A 17,873-nucleotide genomic window follows, 5' to 3' on the forward strand; every position below is an offset into this window, starting at 1 on the left:
GGTATGTACGAAATGTTTGATTTAAATGAAATTGATCGAAAGCTTCTACTTCCAACTAATCACATGTGTGTTAGAATGAAATGACATGTATCTCGGCATTATCCGTCTCTCTCGTACACTCGCCACACTTTTTGCAACGACATGCTACCTCTAGCAATACATATTCAAAGTCTAGTACTAGCCGTGCATAAGGTAAAAATGGCAACAACGCAAGGGACCGGCTTCGATGTATTTAAACTTAACCTATCTTATCAGCTTTCTGACTACCCTATCTTCCTCTATCAGTCATTTAATTTCTAGTTTTCAAATACGTACATTAGTATAAATAAGTTATAATACATTTAAGTTGTATATATATTTATTAACTTTGCAGATGTTTAATTTTATATGTAGGACATTTATTTAGTAAAATCTTTTTAATATACTTCAATTTTATACTATGTATTATATACAGACCTAAAAATTTTGTTTTACTTACATGTAATGTATGTTTCCAAATTTCATATCATATTTATCAATTAATAATGCCACGACATTATAGTGTTCCCAATTATATGAGAAATTACAATAATACTTTAAAGGATAATATTTATATTTCTATATTCTTATTCTCTGAAGATGAAGAATTGAGAAGGGACTAAACTTTACTTTAGGGAACTGTCATATTAGCAACCCATATGAGGTGCGATCATTAAGTTCCAGGACTGGTCCCGTATATGCAGATAAAGTCACTTGTTTCAAATTTGGCTACTATTCCCTTCAAAGTGCACCCCTTGGGCAGCTATGCACCAATCCCAGTGCCTCTGCCATTTTTGGAAAGCTTCCTAGAAGTCTTCTTGTCGAAGCATGTCAAGCACCTGCTGCGATTCACGTTGAATCTTGTCCACCATGTCAAATTGGCGACCCTTGAGCTTTAATTTTTTTTTTTATATCCCTTTGTTCCAATTTAGAGTCCATCGTGGTTTCGCAAAGGAGAGCGTGCGGATGCTACCATAAACTTGTATAACACAGAATTCAATGAAGATATCACTTCTAAACTTTGTGTCATATATCTCAAAGATTGTTATTCATATGTCCTGCAAGCGTAAGTCGATTGTGTGATCCGTTTGGTCACAACAGACACAATCCCGGAACTTAATAATCGCACCTCGTATTCTATTGGTCAATTAGGTAGACAATATCATTAAAATAGTAATGTATGTTTCTTTAATCATTAGTTGAGTTATAGATAGAAGTCAATGTGGCATCGCACTTACATGCCAAATAAGCCAAAAATGTTCAACTTTACATATGCATAATTTTTTAACTGCTGGATTCCTAACATTAAGACTTGCATTTTTGTTTTTTAGGCTTCAAAAACTATTAAAACCACTAAATGGTAAAAAAAAGTGTGCTCTAAAGTAAAGTTTAGCTTACCAAAGTATTCTATCTTCCAACAGTATATTTGAGAATGCTTTGTTGAGATGTCTAAAACTTATGACAAATGCAGCATTTTCCATTATTCCTAATTCACCATTTTATCTTACAAAATATGTGTGATCTCAAAGAAAAGATTCTGCAGGGCATCTAGAAAAAGTAATTCAACAGCATGAAAGTTTGGATGAAAAAGTTATTAGTTGAGATTTAGTTAATAATTTTTTAAATTTAGTTAGAAATCATGAGGAGTGCCTGAAATTTCAAACTGTTGAAATATTAAAATAATGTATTCAAGAATTTATTACAGATTGTAATCAATGGCAATATAAAATTACAAGTTTCTCATAAAAATAGAGAATTATTACATAGTGACTCGAAGTATTGTAAATGCTATTAATTCACTTTTCTATCGATTATTGCGAAGTGACACGTTTAAAATATACTTCTTTATTTTATTCTTTCGTGTCAATAGCCGATACAGAACTGTCGCTAACGACACAATGCTTAACAAGAAGTTATCTACGTATCCCAACTTCAAAATGTATTAACCGTATAATTCTCTTCTACATGTTCATTTAACCATTGTATCAATAATTTTGTTTATTTTAGATTTCTATTTACTGATTCATCTTTTCGTAAATTCTTAAATATTTATTAACAATCTTTACACTTGTTTTCTTTCGAAACCATTTAAAACATTTCAAATATAATTCATTACAACACCAAATTACTTTCAGAGTCTACAATTATACGTATACCACATTTATGAATATTGGTATACTTCTATATTACTTCTACTTACTATAGTTACGATATTTATGTGTCACGTATATATTAGTAACCGACAGTGTATATTATTATTATAGTCCTGAGTAACAAGACTCCACTTTTGAAAATTGGATTTCGGTCCTCACTTGAGCGGTGTTGTCACGTTGTTTAACAGCGTTAATACCATAGTTGGTTGTACTTGTGTAATCATTTTTTAATGTAAATTAACTTGTTATTGCCACGAAATTAAATACAATAAAATAATAAATTATTTTACTTATTGTAACAATAAATTATCAGTTGCTGTATAATATTTTGCAGATTTAAATAAAATACATTTATATTACACTACTTCATATTTATTGTATTAAGTTTTATTGTTGAAATGAATATTTACTATATATATGTGTGTATATTTTTTATTAGATGCGTTATCGAAAAACATATGAAAACATATATGAAGATATCACATATAACGTGCATATATGGTATTTGAATAAATGTCAGTTATCAATGGTAGTTACAGTTGGCTGCAGTGTCAAGTAGGTGACAGCACGGTGACAGTACTTGTAATAATCAATTTATTTTGTTCGTTGAAGGTAGCAAACATTTTTTCTGACAGATTTTAGAAATGAAATATATTGCTTAATTCATTTATATTAGTGTTTCTTAATTAGTAGATAAGATATAAGAAAATATGTGTATAATTTTTCTGTGCACCGACTTACTAAAGATATAAATAATATAATATTTGTTATTAATATAAATTAAAAAAGCCATACTTTAATCGTTTAAATAAAATTTTGGTTTGATATACAAATTTTTTATTAGTTTCCAATTTATTAAAAAATTCGTCAAGATGATGGAAGATATGCAAGAAGAGGTTAGTATTCACTTTTTTCTGAAAATATTTTTAAATACCCTAACAGTTTATAGTTTACTATAACAGCTTAAATTCTACTTTTTTTGGAAGAATAACATTTTACACGTTTTTTATATTAAATTCTTCAGTCCTTTGAGTGATATAAATCATTTTGTTTGAATCAGGAATTAACTTTAATTATCTCTTTTAAATTTCTAGAAGATTTGGTAAATTCCTGTTAGTAATTAATATAAATCTACCTATGTATTGTTTTACAATTAGATACTGTAATATTTAAGTTTCAATGGAATTTATTTTTCATACTACACAATGTGCTTTGAATAAATGGATTATAAAATAGTCGGGTAGGTACTAGAAAGTTACAGCAATATTGTTTTTATATGCAAGTTTAAATTATGTCTATAAATTATACAGAATACTCTAGAATTGGTAGTAAAAAATAAAATAGCTTAATGTATAACTCAGAAGAAGGTAAAATTGCCTTATATATATATATATATATATGTATCAAAAATGCACTTACTCCGAACTATATCCTCCTAAAGTTTTATAAAAAAATGTTTCTTTAACTGAAATTTTAGATATAACAAATTTTAAATATGCTAATAATTTGTTATGAAAAATATGGAAACAAATATTTTTTAACTTTTATTTTTTTCATGTCATAGATTAAATTAGAGCTGATTAACTTGATACCATTATTCTGCGCTAGAAGTCTTACACGAACTATGTAATTTGTATATGTACGAAACAGGTTGACTATTTCAAAAACCATTTATTCCAATAAAGTTCAATGTACAATTTAATTGTTAAAAATGAGATAATACATTATTTTCCCGTGGTTGAAAAGTCATATATGTATCTCCAGTAGTTTCAAAGTTACAAGATTCTTGCATGTTTAATTTGTTAAATTCCTCTCTTAAAGTTTGAACATTTGAATAATTTGAAATTTAAGGTGTTGATTAATTTTATTCATAAGAATAAATAATTTTTGTGAATTATTATTTATACAGTAAAATGCAAGGTAAGAAAGTTAAATATTTACATAATTTTTTTGATATTTTATTGTTATAGATTCAGTTTGTGGTGGATGATGTAAGTAGAATTATTAAAGAGGCAATTGAAATGAATATTGGTGGAAATGCTTACCAACATAATAAACTAAATCAGTGGGCATCGAATGTTGTTGAAGGATGTTTGGGTAAACTTACAAAACTTCAGAAACCATATAAATATATAGGTGAGTTTTACTACATTTAAGAAAATTAATTTTTTTACTGTATGCTAGTAGCATAGAAAATTAAATTGCTTAATTTTATTTCAATTTTTATTTAATTTACATATTTAAAATTCTTTTAGTTACCTGCACCATCATGCAGAAAAATGGAGCAGGATTGCATACAGCAAGCTCGTGTTTCTGGGATAATGCAACTGATGGAAGTTGTACAGTACGTTGGGAAAATAAAACAATGTATTGTATTGTTTCTGTATTTGGCCTGGCAATTTAATTGATATTAGTGTACTAACTGTTTCTAACAGATGTTAAAGAAAAATACTAAACTTTTGTTTAATACGTTGCATAAATTATAGCAAGTATGATATAGGAAAAATGGAATCTATTTTTCATAATAGCTTTTTCTTTTCAATAATATTATGTATTTTTTATATTGCAAATACATAGTGCTTGAAATACTAAATTGTATTCATTAATTGTAGTATTTATATAAGTTCATGAACTAAAGATTAATATTAAAATGATTTATTGTGTTGTATGTTTCATATAAATGATACTATTTATTATTTACACATATGTTTTACATGAAAATATTACTGCATTTAATTATTACAGTACTTTGTAGTAGTTGATCATATATTCTACGTAACATAAAAATACACAGTCATGTATTAACTGATATATATTAAATTGCAAAATATATGAATATTTTTTTGTAAATGAACACGAAATATGTGTATGCTTTTGATCTTTAGTATTGATTATTCCAACTATAATTGGAACTTTATGTTTATGTATGAAATTTAATAAATTATTAGCAATACTTCAAATAAGGTAAACCATAATTATTATTCCATAGTATTTTATAGCTCTGTCATCTTAAGTAAGAAATCTTCGTCAACCGATAAATCTTCGTCTAATAAAACCATGTTTACGTTTAAACTGTCGCCAAATTCATCATCTATATATAAATCTTCAATAGTATTATCAGGAACATCCTGTAAACATATTTTAATATACATTTCACAATAAAAAAACAAACGATTTTGTATTATGTATAAGTTTAACGTAGTTTAAAATTCGGTTTAATTATATGTATAGAGTTATTTCATTTGAAAAGGGAAAAAATCATGTTCGACTTAAATTTTTATACAAATATCGTAATGTTGCAAATTGTATATAAATTAATATTAATTTTAATGTATTTAAAATAATATGCGTATAATAATACAAAAATAATATAAATAAACTTAAATTTTAAATTATGCAATGCTCAAGTAAATTATGTGAAATAATAAAAAAGTTAAAAAAAGCTAATTTGTAAAAACAACTGACAGTATATACAATATATACGTAATTTCGCCATATATGAAAGAGATAATTTTATACGAAAAGATAAGATAAAAATGTAGAATAAAATGTTTTTGAATATTATTTCATTTTTTAGGAAATCAAAAATAGTTGTTTTGGGTACAAACGCACTCGGTTGACTTCTGCCGACTGATATCGCTGTACATATAAGATAATCTGCTTATTCAATGTCATTTGGAAATTTAAAGTATTAAATATTGGAGAATTTGGGAGTATAGAACTTGATAATTTCAAGTTAGTCAGATAATTAAGAACTATTTTTAAAACTGATAATTTGTTTGCACTATTCGCTATGTTCGAATCTGATGAACCATTAATGTTCTCCCATCTAACTGCATCCATGGAAGTTTTTCTTCAAAAATTTTATTTTACATTCTCAACTTATATTTTAACTGTGTTATACCGGAACACCCCGTACAATTACAGTCTATAAAGTACTTCATAGTTAATGTATTCAATGAAGTGCTTACCCCTCTGCGTATAGGTAATTTCCCTAAAGCCGAGTTATTCATTGATCTCAATTGACTCAACGCTGCTGGTAAAGAACGTCTCCTTGGTAAAGCATTTCGATGACACGACTTACAATTTTTGTTTTTTGGAGTATCATTTAAGAACATCAAATCAAAATTCTCCGTTGATTTCTTCTCGTTTTCCTTTATTTCTATCTGAGCATCAACATCACTGATATCGATCGTGACCGCGGTTGATTGCACAGTCTCTAAGGAATTATCTTCTTCAACATTGGTTATTTGATCGTTCGAAGATTCTGTTAGTTTACTCGACTTTATATCATTGCACGAGCTATTAAACTCGCTTGACACTTCAGCAATTGATTCGCAGATGAAACTTCTACCGTACGATGCATCATAGGAATAACTTGGTTTCTCGTGACTAATAATATTGACAGTGATTTCGTTTTCAGATTTGTTTTGATCTACGTTACTGTCTATGTTACTGCTGAAAATATTCTCATTTAACAAAAATGATACGTTGTTCGTTGTTGATCTTTCAATGATTTTAATTTCTTCATTGTCTTTGTTCGTATGTAAATCGTACAACTCTTCAAACATAGACTTGCATGTTTGGCCATTGTCCACTTCGACTTCAAACTCCTGATAAGATTTAAATGGAAGTGATGTACAAGAATCGTCGGTGTTCGGAGTAACAGGGCGTACAATTTTTGTGGCACGGTCCAACGCATCTTTCAAAACTTGCAATGATTCAATCTGATTGTGAGTATTCGAAATTTCGGCTGAATCGCTTGCATTCTCAGAAATCTGCGTCGATTTTTCTTGGTCGTTTTCCGTTGTAGAGGCTAATCATTAGAGCAAAGATGACAAAAGATTACAAATTTTGAAGAAATATAATCTAATTACAATATCTTTCTTATGAGATTAGCATAATGAAAGACAAATAAATTACTACTTGTCATGTACAAAACGCATGTATAAAAAGCTAAGGTCTATATTTATTTTGATTCAAAGATGAATGAAAAACAAGATATATTTTTTGCAATTACGTTCTTTTAGCTTTACAAAGCTAAAATGAGGTATAAACAGTAAAAAATATGGTAAAAATACCATTCAGGTTAAGTTAAGCTGGGTTAAGTTAAAGTTATAATTAATTGAGATTAGAATGAGGGTTACTTAAATTAGATGGATGACGTCAGCTCTATTATCCGCAGCGAATGTGACAAACAATTTACTAGTACTAGCTTCATCTTATTTTAAAATCAAAATATCGATATATGGATTTATGTATTACCTTCTAGCTTATTATTTACTACATAAGTATTGTCGCCCTGTACTGAAAAAATCGATTCGCTCGTTCTAGGTATGGTAAAAGTTTCGGTTGAAACTGTTTCGTTATCATCCGCATGTTGCGCAGGATATTGTGGCTGTAAAAAAAGGAAAATCATAGTTGCAGTTATTTATTAATTTCTCTTCTTAAAATTCACTTAATGTGTTTTTAAATCTACAATTATTATAGTAATTCTATAATAATTACTTACTGATTCATCAGAATATGATTTCCGCATTTTGGACAAACAAATTAATTTCTCCTTCCTCCATAACGAAGTTTCAAAAAAGCTTTGAGGATCTGAATTTAATACTTTTGGTTGAATTATTGCATCTTTAATACTTTCAGGTGTGTGCATGTAAGGAGTCTATAAAAATGAAAAGGTAATAAAAAATCATTCATTTGAAGACGGGTTCGATAAAGTTCTTGGAGAAACATTTGTAAAAAAAAGCATACCTTTCGACATTGTTGCGAAGACGATTTTATATAAGTAGAGTCGTATTGATTGGGACATTTATTGTATTTTGGTTCGAAGCTAGTTTTATGGCTGGCTGGCTTATGTGGTTCGTAAGATTTACTTTTTGTTTCATCGAGTATTCTGTTTTTGTCATTTAAACCTAGGGCAACACGTATATAAACAAATTTTATTAAAGAATTACATAAATTAGTACTTGTAGATTAGTAATTGAATAAAGTATAAACTGTATACATTCCTGCTTAAAAATTGTAGGACACTTATTAAAATTTCATAAAGGTCTAAAATTCTAAAATATTTAAACTTTGCGCATTTATTTATAGGAGTACTTAATATAAGAGATTATGTTCATCCCGAAATTAATAAAATACTTTTAAAGCTCTTTTAACGGTGCCTCTATACAGGTTTCGTTATTTTTTAGTATGAACGAATAACAAATTCATTTCTGTTTATTTTCGCGACATATTTGTTCGAATACTTTTCTTATAATACTTCAATATTCTTTATTACTTCGGAGCTAAGTTGCATTGCTATTTCTCCTTTCTATAAATATTTCTTCGTCACGACTTTTTCCGATGTATCTTCTCGGTGTTATATCCGTTACTAAGCAAAAGATGAACACAAAAACGGGGTGGACAGTTACGTGGAAACAGTTCAGAAACGAGATGTTATTCAGGTAATGCAAGAAGGTTCGTGTCTTTTTCTTCAGAAGATAGATATCTCTACACTATATGTCTAAATGATATATATCATTAAATATGTGATTCCTCAAACCAAATGAGTATACTTCCATCAAAGAAAAATATAATTTATTAATATAAAACTTGACTTAAAAAAATATAATTTTTTAATTTAAGATATAGTAGAGAATATTATAGGAAACATATTATAGTGTTTAATCAAATGCAGAGGAATGTACATTTCAGGATCATCAAGATCGACGAAAAATTTCTATATTAAACCGATATCAAACATCCCACTGTATAAATTGTAAGACCATTTTTTGTTATGTAATGTTTGTAAATAAAATATTTCTGTTAATATTATATTTGCAACAAATATGGATAAATATGGTCAGGCAGTGTGTACAGGAATAACTTTTATTCAAAGGACTAAAAAATAAATTCCAGTACGTACTCGTTTCCGCGGAGGTGTGCGACGAATCGCTGCCGTAGAAGAAATGTTCCCTCCTGTTCGCCAATACTTTCTTCAGCTGTTTCAAATTGGTTCTCGCGTCTTTGAAGGACTCGTCATCAGTGGAATCCAACAACGGTGACGAGTACACCGACGTGGTCCTGGATTCCACCGTTTCTTGTGGTCCTTTTACCCTCTTGTAAGTGCTGCTCCAAGGTTGAGAAGTCTCCTCCGAGTTAGCTTCATCGTTCGGACCGATATCCGAAGCTTCTAAGTTGCAATTCGAATAGTTATGTTTCTTATAATTATTTTGCGTGGCACAAAGCATATTCATGTTTTTCTGTAGGTTTTCCTTAGCGATGGGTTTAACATCTTCGCCAAAAAAGTTTACTTGTTCGATGTGAGTCGTGGCTTTCACGTTTCCGTTTTGTTTCGACCGTTTTTGGTATAAATACTGTTTTGTCGGTGATTCCGGAATTTTCGCTGAAATACTTCTAGTTACTTTTGAACTCTTGTTTCTAGAGATCACGGAGGGAGATCTTGTCACGGGAAGAACGAAAGTCTTTCCAGTATCGTTGTTGTTGTTAGCGTACTGGTCGATGTACACTGGTTCCTCGTCTTCGTATTGCATCTGGAGATGTCAGAAATAGTATAATGATTTTTTGTAATCCATTTGACATAAATTTTGACTGAAGAGCCCGTATTTAAAAGTTTTAGGATACTTAATTTCATATAAAGCAAAAATTATAAAATCATTTAGAAATTCAACCTTTATCTGGTCAAAGTGATGGTATGTCAATTTAAAAATTAGTACTGCATCTATACTTTTGGAGGCCCTAGTCGCATCCTTATTACAAAATCTCAAAGCAAATTCATTTTTGTCAATTGAATTCAAATACGTTTCTGTTTTTAAGTTTATTAAATATAAAATACGACATTTGTATAATAACTTATTTATATTATTAAGAAAAATTATAGTATTAAGAAAAAAGTATAAAAAAAAGCCAGTTCAAATTTAAATTGAGTCTGTTACATTTTATTTAATTAATAACAATGTGTCACTTATTTTACTTTGGTACAAGTTGCATTTTAAATAATTTTGTATTCATTCCAACATTGAAACCAGCGTATTTATACGAATTTATAATTAAGTCATTTTCTTGTTTTATCCCTGTTAAAAATTGCTTATCTTCGTCAATAAATTTTTCTGAGTTAATAGTGGTCCTATACTTTTAAATAGTTTTATATTCTTGTATTAATTTTTCGAAATTTTGCAAGAATTTTATACTAGTTTTATACTCTTACATTAACTTCGACATCAATCACACGTTTTTTTATTCCTTTTCTAACTTTTAATTTTTATACAATAAATTTAAAAGATATAAAAATAAGTATTTTACTGTGTAATTTTAACTTGACTATTCTTTCTCTGACTTGAAAAGAAGAGAAACGTTTTAAAATGTGGACACATATAATAAATTGAGGCACCAGTTTAATACGCCTTCGAATAAATGCGGCCTTGATAGCATACTTAATTTCATATTAAGCTGAGAGAAATTATCAAATCGTTAAGAAGTTTAAATCTTATTAGGTCAAAATAATGATATTAAATGTTCGAATTCAGAACGAAAGCTGATGATATAAAAATACTATAACATATGCCACATCAGTTATAGAATAAAGTTTGCAGCACGTTACTCTAAGATCTTTTATTATTATTTTAATTATACTGTTCTGTTGTCAGGAAACTGTTTAATTGCGTATTAACTTAATAGTGTTTTTGACAATTACTCAACGTTAAAAATTCAAGCTATTATTGGAAGGCCCATCTAGTGATTTTTAATAAATCTAAAGCTTTAAATGACCGTAAGATAAATATCAATATATGCAGTTTCTTTGCTATAAAATTGTGTCATACTTAATATTTGTCGAAGCTAGTCATTGCCACACTTTTATAATAATAATAATAATTAATTTCATAATGTTTGTTATTATAGTATAATAACGGTTTTACAGATCAGAAACTGAAGTAACTTTTTGATTTTTTTTTAAATTTTAGTGTCAAAATGTTTGACAACAAATAAAACATCCAATAAAAAATGAAATAGGTAGTATTTTTGCTTAGCGGATTTTGGTAATTTTGGTACAAAAGTGATTGTTATTTCATAACTGATTGAAAATTTTAACAGTTTCATTTGATCTCTACAAAAATGTGCTCCCTGACATACTATAATCGTTAGTAACGAAAGGATAAACCAGCAAACATGATGAGGTATAAAATCAAACTGAACTTAAGAATTATGTGTGCAAATAAATTATTTATACAAATGAACGTCTTATTTTCATTAAAAAAAAAACAAACCTCTAATCTTTGAAGAAATCTGCGCATTCTGTTCATGTCCAATGTTCTTTTATTCGCATCCAATTGTAGTCCAGCTTCCAGTAGGTTGTTCAGCAATGGTGGAAAATCATACAAGTCCATAGCTACACCACGTTTCCAATGTACATACTGTCTTTCCACGTCTGCTTTGCTGTATCCGCTCCATGGTACACGCACTATTCATCAATTACAGCTTTTTATTACATGAAATTGCATATACATGTACGCCGCAAATGTTTTAAACCAATTAATATCTTAGTTTCGATTAAATATCGCAGATACTAAATAAGTAGGGTATCATACAATACATATTAATTTCGTACATGAGCCGTTTATTTTGAAAGTGTCCAAAATTATTTTATTTTAATATCGGGATATATAAGATGTTGCGTTTTAATCTATTTAAAACTGTTGCTAACTGATAACATGATAGTTTGATGTTCTTATAATTCTAAGTGTACATATATAATGTACCAATCCAATTGATATCATAAACATTGTTCAAAAAATGTTTTCATGACCACAAATGGATTTAAGTCATTTTCAAAATTAATAAAGAACACTTTTAAGATTAAAGAAATAACTTTTCAAATCCTTAAAAAAGTGGACAAATAAATTTCTCTTGAAATAAAAAGAAATATATACAAATGGTATTTGCACAAGGATTGAATTTTGAGTTCCATATGAATACGGTTTGTAAAATTACTGCTAAAATTACTGTTAAATTCTGATAAATACTGATAAATTTTGATTTATCTTAATATTCCAGTAATAATTAACTGGGTTTGACTGACGCAGCTACCGAACAAATCATATGTGGGGATTAAAGCAATTCATCTTAACAAAAATTTATTCACAATTTAGCAACACGGTGATCTATATTGACTGTTTATATTCGTATTACTTTTTGAGAAATAAAGGTGACCTTCAGTTTTTTGAACGAAATGCCATATATTCTTTAATGTTGTACGAGAGCACGTATCAATTGTATAATTATATAACACGCATAATTGTAACTTTCAAGATCGTGCAAATAGAAATGAAGAAAATAAGCTGAACATTCTGTACTGGACAAAAGTTTTCATTTTATCGCCAGAAAAAGTTAAAGAAGTTTATAATTTGTATAACTTTCGGTTTTATATGACAACCATTTTCTTATAAAATTTTGCTCGAGATAACCACTTTTGAACGGATTAATATCTGAGTTCTTTTTTACATAGATACAACCACGTCAGCTGAAGGAACGATTAAAAATAACATATTGTGAAAAGTTACTATAACTTTAAGTAATAAAAAGGAATAAAGTGGTAAAGAATTTTAAGCAATACAAAATAATAAAGTAATACAAATTTTAAATAAAGTAACGAAGAATAATAAAAATAAAGAATTTAAAAAAGAAAACTGTCAAATTATATGATCAACAATTGTTTAAAATCGACGGTTCGGAATGAGAATATATTGTTAAGTTGCTATCCACTAACCATAGAATAACCACCAACCGTACCTAACTTACCATAAAGTCGAATTTATCTCAAAGATATAGAGGATGATTTGAACGTTGCATGACATAAGCAAAATGCTGTTAAACATTGTGCTTGTTCGGCTTTCTTTGCCTCGCCCTAGGATACCTCACATATTCTATATCAACATTTTACAACTTTCAAAAATAAAAATTTTTTAATTCTTATTATTCAACTTATCAAATTTCTGTATCTCTAAATGATCAAATTTTTATAGTTCCAAATCATAAAATTTTTACATCATCAAACTATCGAATTTGTATATTTTTAAATTACCAAATATTTATATCTTTAAATTATCAAATTATCAAGTTTTTAAATTTTTTAATTTTTAAAACCACCAAATTATTAATTTTTCAAATCAACAAATTATCAAATTTTTAAATCTCCAAATCACCACATTATCCAATTCTCAAATTATCAAATCACAAACTTCTCACATTTTCAAATTCTCAGAATTCCAAATCACGAATTTCAAACTTACAAATTCCGAAATTCCAAATTTTACATATTTCTGAATTCATAAATTGTTAAATTTAAGAATGTTAAAAATCAAGAGTCGCAAATGATTCCTCTGTCTATAAAATCATGCATAAATCTTTAGTCCAAAACAAGCATTGAAGTTTAAAATAACGGTAATTGTAAATAACCTGATACCAGTCTAGTAATTACACAGGAAACGGAAATCGTCCACCCTCTATTTCTGAAAAACACTTTGCGTGTTTACATAATAGGTACAGTTGCGAAATTTTGTCTAACGCTCCTGATAAACATAAGCAGAGGAAATGAACGAGCCGTTGCATCTATTGAAACTTCAGTGAATGCGATTCCGTTTCCTTATCGGTTCTGGAACCAGTTTCATTTTTTCATCGTGATCTCGACAGGGTTTCTGGTTTAAAACTTAATCTCGTAATCGTTCAGGTTCACATGAAGAAATCTACAAGCTTGAGATTCCGCGAATGTTCGAGTCCCGCTCAAGATGTTTCGTGAGCACCCACAGAAAGCCACGAAAAATTCGCGATAAAGAATGTTATTATCTATATTCACCCTCAATAAATTCGATTGATTTTATTTTTTTATGCATTAAACAGTAAAATCTAAATTTTAAAGATATACTAAAACCTTAAACATTAAAATGAATCATTTTCACAGTTATTGTATTCTTTTGCTTTGAGAAATATTTAAATATTATTATAAAATGAAAAAGAAATTTTCAAATATATATGTAACTATGTTTCCAAATTTCCAAATTACCAATTTTCAACGTTATGAATCAAGTCTATATTTCTAAATCAGCTACATTTATCTACAGTCATCTATATTCCTAAATTTCCAAATTGCTCAATTTCCAAATTTTGAATGTAAGGAATACAATTTCTAAACTTCTAACTTTCCAAATTCTAAATTTTTAAATACCAGATTTAAAAATAATATTTTCTAGTTCTTCAATTTTTTAATTTTCACCACCTTATTCCTAGTTTCCTCACCAGTGGTTCATATCAACATCCGATATAACAAATTTATATTTACATAAAAGTTATAAAGTTATTAATATCAGGTGCCGGTATGTGTAATTATTTTCAGCAAGAATATTCTATTCAAACAGAATAGAACTTATTTCATGGTACTTTATTTCAACAAATCGTGTCAATCTTTCGATTTTTCAAATTAATAACTTGATATGCAATTATTTAACTGTGCAACGTAACTGTCTTCACTTCAAGTATGTTTCGATATGTTTATAAAAAATTTTATGTATAACAATATCTCACACTGATACGTCATACAAAGATAGATAACATATTTATATTACCCAGAAAGCAAAAATGTGCATATTAATAATAACTTCTTGGCATTTTTATGATAATAGCAGATGTTTCTAAAACAGATTCTCAATTGATTCTCTGGATTACTATAAAATTTTAACGGGAAAATCAATGGTGATCAAGAGGTTCATTGGCAATTAACAGCCGAATATACATATAAATATAATCAAGATCCAATTGATTATAAAGAAAAATTTATGAATAAAGTTAATAATTAATTAATATTAATTATTAAACTATCATGATATTAAACTACCATGTAATAAGGAAGAAATCATATACAATAAATATAAGAGAACAAAAAAAAAAAAACACTAAAATTATTTAATATATTTTAAAAATACAATTTGTATGCAATAAAAGCAATGTACAGAGTAACGCGGAAGAATAAAAAAAATACAGCTAAGAAAATACGAAGAACGCAAAATTAATGAACTGCAATAAAATTGTGTTCATATTCATAGTCCAATTGTTATTTTTATGTTATTTAAATTATTTATGTGCAATTATTTGTATTATGATTATATTGTATACTGTATATGTATTATGGGAAAAAGTGTAAGGGGGACATTGAAGTAAACCATTCTTTTAAAAAGGGTTGGTAAAAGAAAACTATTCTTTTAAGAGGGGTCAATAAAGGCAACCATTACGTTAAAAAAGTCCATGCACGAAAAGGGTCGGAAATCGCTGCACTAAAGGAATAAAATCATAATACGTTCAAAGGAACCCACGAGAGTGTAATAAGGTTGCTATACACTGTTTTTTTTTTGCATGTTTCAAGCTAAATTTTAACACCTTTACAATTATATTTTGCAGGGTTATATATGAACAGTTATTATTCTAATCCACAATTTTATAGAAAGACACTTTACAAAGTTTTTGAAATCATATGATTTAGTCAAACGGTGAGTTTGAAGTAAACCCTTGATATAATTTTGAAATAAGCTCTTCGGAAAAATGCGGTGTAAGTACGTGTGGTATAAGTGCGGTGTAAGTAGAGTCCCTAGCCATCGAATTAGGACCATGTACGAACCTGAGACTTGACAATAAGAAGAAATTGGAGGATTTGAAGATTTGAAAATTTGAGAATTTGAGGATATGGAAATTTGAAAATTCAGCAGTTTGGAGATCTAAAAATGTGGTAATTTTAGAATTGATAGTTTATAAATTTATGAATATGGAAATTTGAGGTTTTAAAAATTTGAGAATTAGAGATTTGATAGATAATTTGATATTTTGCAAATGTAAACGTAGGAAATTCAGGGACTTGAAAATTTGATACTCTAAAATGAAAAATAAACAGTGACAAGCTCCTCCCTCCACTCTGGTGCTTATCCAAAGCAATCCTACTTTTCACTCGAGTATAGGCTAGTAATACATATACATGTATATATATATATATACACTGCTCAAAAGAAATATGGCATAGAAAAATTTTAGGCAAAAATTGGCCAAATTTGACTGACGATAACTCCGTGAAAAATCATCGCAAAGTTATGCTCTTTTTTTCAAATTAAAGCTTGAGATCTCTACTTTAAGACCCTGTAGTTTGATTTTAGATTTGATGCATCACTACCACAATAACACCGTAAATGTGAGATCATGTTTGCAATATTGAAAATTACAAAGTTTGACGAAATGCATGGACTTGCCACATTTTTTTTTGGTGATACTGTTTACAGCAGCATAAAGTACAAACCTTCATCTTTAATTTCCAGTATGTGAAAAACCGCTACCATTTTTTCCCGCAAAGATACAGAACTTTAAAGAAACCCTTGCATTTATGGCATATACCGCGGGCATTAGCATTACCCGACATGCACCTCGGAGAGGTTGCTGGACAGATTTTGCACATCACATGGCTCTGACAAGAACCTATTTTTGTATATATTTGTGTGTGAGTATCTGTGTGTGTGTATGAATTATCGTCGAGAAACCTCGTTGAGAATCATTCTCGAATTTTGCAGTCCCAATTCAATTCGATTGCTTCCACATCCTACAGTAAGTCCAGATTCGAACCCTACAGAAATTTAACAAGACAACCTGCCAATCTGTAAGACTTGTCTCAAGTCTTAACTCAATTTTGGAATGACATTCCACAAAAAGAAATTAGGGCTTGCATTAACATGAATAATAGGCTGCAAGGGATAATTCAACAACGCGGAGGAAACACGCGTTATTAGAATTCAAACATACACACACACAGATACTCACACACAAATATATACAAAAATAGGTTCTTGTCAGAGCCATGTGATGTGCAAAATCTGTCCAGCAACCTCTCCGAGGTGCATGTCGGGTAATGCTAATGCCCGCGGTATATGCCATAAATGCAAGGGTTTCTTTAAAGTTCTGTATCTTTGCGGGAAAAAATGGTAGCGGTTTTTCACATACTGGAAATTAAAGATGAAGGTTTGTACTTTATGCTGCTGTAAACAGTATCACCAAAAAAAAATGTGGCAAGTCCATGCATTTCGTCAAACTTTGTAATTTTCAATATTGCAAACATGATCTCACATTTACGGTGTTATTGTGGTAGTGATGCATCAAATCTAAAATCAAACTACAGGGTCTTAAAATAGAGATCTCAAGCTTTAATTTGAAAAAAAGAGCATAACTTTGCGATGATTTTTCACGGAGTTATCGTCAGTCAAATTTGGCCAATTTTTGCCTAAAATTTTTCTATGCCATATTTCTTTTGAGCAGTGTATATATTTCTTCAATAAAAAAATAACACTGATGCACTACAATAACATCTTCTTATAAAATTCAGTATTATTAAACTACTTCTCATATAAATAATCAGACATATCCTTTTAATTATGAAAAAAGTCATGCCTGAAGAAATGAAATCCCTAAATGTTTCTTATAGTGAAAAACAAGTTAATTGAAAACTTACTTGTACACATTTCCCAGATCAACAGAGTTAGTCCATATATATCGCTCTCTTTTCGTGGCTCGTAACTATGAAAAAGTTCTGGTGCTTGCCAACGGAAAATTTCAGTTCTTAAACGTTCTTCGTATTCTCTGTCCTGTTTTGGCTGTGAGCAAAACAAAAAAATAATA

General features: G+C 28.9%; 2 protein-coding genes across 6 annotated transcripts in view; one reads left to right on the forward strand and one right to left on the reverse strand.

Moving 5' to 3' along the window:
• Positions 1-2,651: 2,651 nt before the first annotated feature.
• Positions 2,652-4,764, forward strand: Dlc90F (dynein light chain 90F). 2 transcript variants are annotated; one of them, XM_012288404.2, is made up of 4 exons: positions 2,652-2,783; positions 3,016-3,067; positions 4,142-4,307; positions 4,427-4,764. In XM_012288404.2, exons 2-4 carry the CDS (start codon positions 3,044-3,046, stop codon positions 4,573-4,575), a joined length of 339 nt encoding a protein of 112 aa, XP_012143794.1. In that variant the 5' UTR covers positions 2,652-2,783; positions 3,016-3,043; the 3' UTR covers positions 4,576-4,764. The 2 variants fall into 2 exon arrangements, with proteins under 2 accessions (XP_012143794.1, XP_003704685.1); XM_003704637.3 differs by lacking the exon at positions 2,652-2,783 and having other exon boundaries at positions 2,786-3,067.
• A 46-nt stretch (positions 4,765-4,810) lies between these two features.
• Positions 4,811-17,873, reverse strand: part of LOC100880685 (uncharacterized) — a 55,176-nt gene continuing 42,113 nt past the window's right edge. For all 4 annotated transcript variants that reach the window (XM_076538259.1, XM_076538277.1, XM_076538268.1 and 1 more), the window contains 8 exons: positions 17,707-17,848; positions 11,444-11,637; positions 9,085-9,712; positions 7,929-8,089; positions 7,684-7,839; positions 7,437-7,569; positions 6,143-6,987; positions 4,811-5,299 (listed from right to left, as the gene is read on the reverse strand). In XM_076538259.1, the coding sequence (XP_076394374.1) occupies positions 5,165-5,299; positions 6,143-6,987; positions 7,437-7,569; positions 7,684-7,839; positions 7,929-8,089; positions 9,085-9,712; positions 11,444-11,637; positions 17,707-17,848 (2,394 nt within the window). In that variant the 3' untranslated portion in view covers positions 4,811-5,164. The remainder of the gene's footprint in view (positions 5,300-6,142; positions 6,988-7,436; positions 7,570-7,683; positions 7,840-7,928; positions 8,090-9,084; positions 9,713-11,443; positions 11,638-17,706; positions 17,849-17,873) is intronic.

The sequence above is a fragment of the Megachile rotundata genome, chromosome 1 (genome assembly GCF_050947335.1).
Source record: "Megachile rotundata isolate GNS110a chromosome 1, iyMegRotu1, whole genome shotgun sequence".
Classification (NCBI taxonomy): Eukaryota; Metazoa; Arthropoda; class Insecta; order Hymenoptera; family Megachilidae; genus Megachile; species Megachile rotundata.